The 3,174-nt window shown below is 34.7% G+C and overlaps 1 protein-coding gene across 1 annotated transcript; it reads left to right on the top strand.

Annotated features, from left to right (window-relative positions):
• The first annotated feature begins 880 nt into the window (after window positions 1-880).
• Window positions 881-1,801, top strand: LOC113426596 (olfactory receptor 14L1-like). The gene has a single exon (XM_087947353.1). It carries the CDS (start codon window positions 1,220-1,222, stop codon window positions 1,799-1,801), a length of 582 nt encoding a protein of 193 aa, XP_087803479.1. The 5' UTR covers window positions 881-1,219.
• Window positions 1,802-3,174: the final 1,373 nt, after the last annotated feature.

Here is a 3,174-nt window from a genome sequence, read left to right as displayed (position 1 = left end):
ATAATATCATTTAGTAGACATTAAGATAAGAGCTATGTTGTAAGTCAAGGGTTTTCAAACTTGGCAAGTTTAACACTTGTGGGCTTCAACTCTCAGAATTCCTGAGCTAACATGACTGGAGGAGGAATTCTGGGTGTTGAAGTTCACAAGTCTTATTATACTTGCCAAGTTTGAAGACACCTGTTGTAAGTGAAGAGCTCATTGTTTATTTAATAATAAAGGAATAAGGAATCTAACATTTATGTATTAGTTTTAATGCTTATTATATTATTTTCTTTCTTTTGCCAATTAACTACTTGGACAAATGACAAAAATATTTTCATATGTCTGTCAAGCAAAACACAAATACACACACACAAAGACATATACATTTTTTCAAGGGAGCAATTATGAACCATCAAGAACTCCAAGTAAAAGATATGCTAGATTAGCATTGCCTTTCCTCTAGAAGCACAAAGCACCATATACAGAACATTTTCCATTTTTGAACACTACCACAATCCTGTAAGAATGGTGAGACATTATGATGGGTTCAATTATTCCCAGTAATTGATGAAAATGAACTTAATTGATGAAAATGAACCTGATTGGGGTATTTCTACTCCTTTGGATTAATACATGAAGGAAGAGAACTAAAGGAGGAAAGAAGGAAAAAATATGAGGTTGACAGACAGACAGAAATTGACAAGAATGTGTTCTCATATCCCCATCCTACATCTATGTTTTCCATTCTCTGATCCTCTGTTCATTCTGTCCATTATATAAATTTATTCATGTTTTCTATTCTCACTATATATAAAATTCCACTTCCCAAGTTTTATCTAATTGTATCTCCCTCTTCTGTTTCCTTGCAGTTATGCCAGCTTTTTCCTAAATGAACATGAAGAATAAAACCATTTCTTACTTTCTGTTGCTAGAATTATCAAACAATCAGCACCTGCAACTTTTGTATTTATTCCTCTTCTTTGTATTCTATCTGGCAACTGTTACAACAAATCTTCTCATAATCATAGCAGTAGTGTTTGACCATCACTTGCAGAGCCCCATGTACTTCTTTCTCATGAATTTAGCTTTGCAGGATATTGGCATTGTATGTCATTGTCCCAAAATCCATGATAAATTCACTCATAGGTACTAGACACATTTCTTACTTGGCTGCATTGTTCAAATCTTTCTACTTCTCTCCTTTGAAGCTTCTGATTTTTTCCTCCTGACAGTCATGGCATATGATCGCTATATTGCCATTTGCAATCCTCTACATTATGATATAATGATGAACTGGAAATACTGTACTAAAATAATAATTCTAGTGTGGGTTGCAGGTGTTTTCTGTGGAATGTTGCATACCACTGGCACATTTTCAATCCCATTTTGTTCTAATGTTGTTAACCAATTTTTCTGTGAAATTCCACAGTTGTTAAAACTATCATGCTCTGTTTTCAATTGTCTTGAGGTTGGACTTCTTGTGGCCAGTATTATTGTTGGACTAGGTTGTTTTACTTTTATTATTGTGTCATATGCCATGATCTTCAAGGCAATATTAAGAATCCCTTCTGAACAAGGGAGGGGAAAAGCTTCATCCACCTGTATTCCCCACCTTATAGTAGTATCTATGTTGTTATTATCTGGATGGTTTGCCTATATGAGACCTCCCTCTAACACTCCATCTTACTTAGATTTTGGGTTGAGTGTTCTGTACTCTCTTCTTCCACCCCTGTTCAATCCAATTATCTATAGTATGAGAAATAAGAATATCAAAGGTGTCATTTCTAAATTGTGTGGATTTGAAAATTTATTTTAACATTGTTTGTATTCTGTTCATTGCAGTTTTCCATTCTCCTGCCTTATTCTTTATTCAGAGAAGAAAAGAAAAGTTAGAAAGAAAGGCTCTTCTTTTAGTCCTGAAGAATGGTAGAACTCAAAATGTTACTCAGCAAATATTCTGCATCACTAATTATTGTTAGTACACTTTTGAGGTGCTAACCATGGATGTTTGGCAGCCTCAGGCAAGCCACAGGGAGACTCTCCTTGATTTTTGATGAAATGAATATTGGGGTATAATGCAATTGTGGAAAAGAAGTGTAATGGATTTTTTTTTTCACCCTGTGCTTTCCTGTATAAAATGGCTCCTCCTTCATTGCTTGCACATAATATGGCAAATGAAACCTTTAGTTGCTTCAGACTTATCTTTCTTTTGATATTTTGTACCTTTAAGTCAGCCTTAATTCATAGCCTCTGCCTGGACAAGAATCTGTATTTTTTTCTTACTAAGTGTTTTTTCTTGGTAAGTATTTTCAGAAGGGGTTTAACATATCCTTCCTAGGACTGAAGAAGAGAAGATTGACTGGCCTAAAGTCACCTATTTTGCTTTATTCCTACTACAGGAATAGATCTCACTGTCTTCTGGTTTTAACCTTGATTGATTAAACTCTACATCAAACTGCTTTTCACACATGCACTAGAGCATTCTTTCCCGTATAAGTCCTTTGGCAAGATGAGAAACCTAAGAGGGTGGGCAGGATGAATAAGCTGCTACTAACTACTAATTTTTTGAGTATCACCAGAAATGAAAAGGCAAGATGTGTAATTCAAAATTGTAATTGAACATCATATAAGCTTTCAGAAACTTTGCAAAGTGATACAAATTGGAAAAGATAAGACATGCTCTATTTATAACACCTACCAAAAGCTTTCTCCAGATTTATATTATCTATGCCACCATCTGTCCAATTATTTTAGCTAAATGTACATAACAACTATACTTAAATGAAGATTCACCAAATAATGGCTCAGTATGAGTATATTTTGGGAAGGTGCCACATGCTTAGTGGTACCTAGGCAATATCAGTACTTTCCTTTGAGAGTGAGGAGCTTTAAACTAAAAGGATGTAAAATTTTGTCCTATATTTATGCACAGGTATTGATGGTTGATTTCTTGTTTACATGCCTTATTCAATCAACTCTTTCAACTTTTACAATTTTTGTGGGTATTATTTTCTAATCCATGTATCTCATATTCATATTTTGTGTGGTACAGAGGAATACACCCATACTCTTCAAGAATCTTTTTAATGCCAGTTCCATGTGAGGATGTCCAGGACTCTGGGATGGGAACCAAGAGTCTGAGACTTTAACAAATATGAGCAGCTTTGGAGCTATGTGAAGATTTCCCAC

This window comes from Notechis scutatus, chromosome Z, assembly GCF_049901735.1.
Source record: "Notechis scutatus isolate UNSWTSFEM ecotype Mainland chromosome Z, rNotScu1.2, whole genome shotgun sequence".
Taxonomy (NCBI): domain Eukaryota; kingdom Metazoa; phylum Chordata; class Lepidosauria; order Squamata; family Elapidae; genus Notechis; species Notechis scutatus.
Note: the sequence above shows the minus strand (reverse complement) of the source record. Positions and strands in the feature narration are given on the sequence as shown.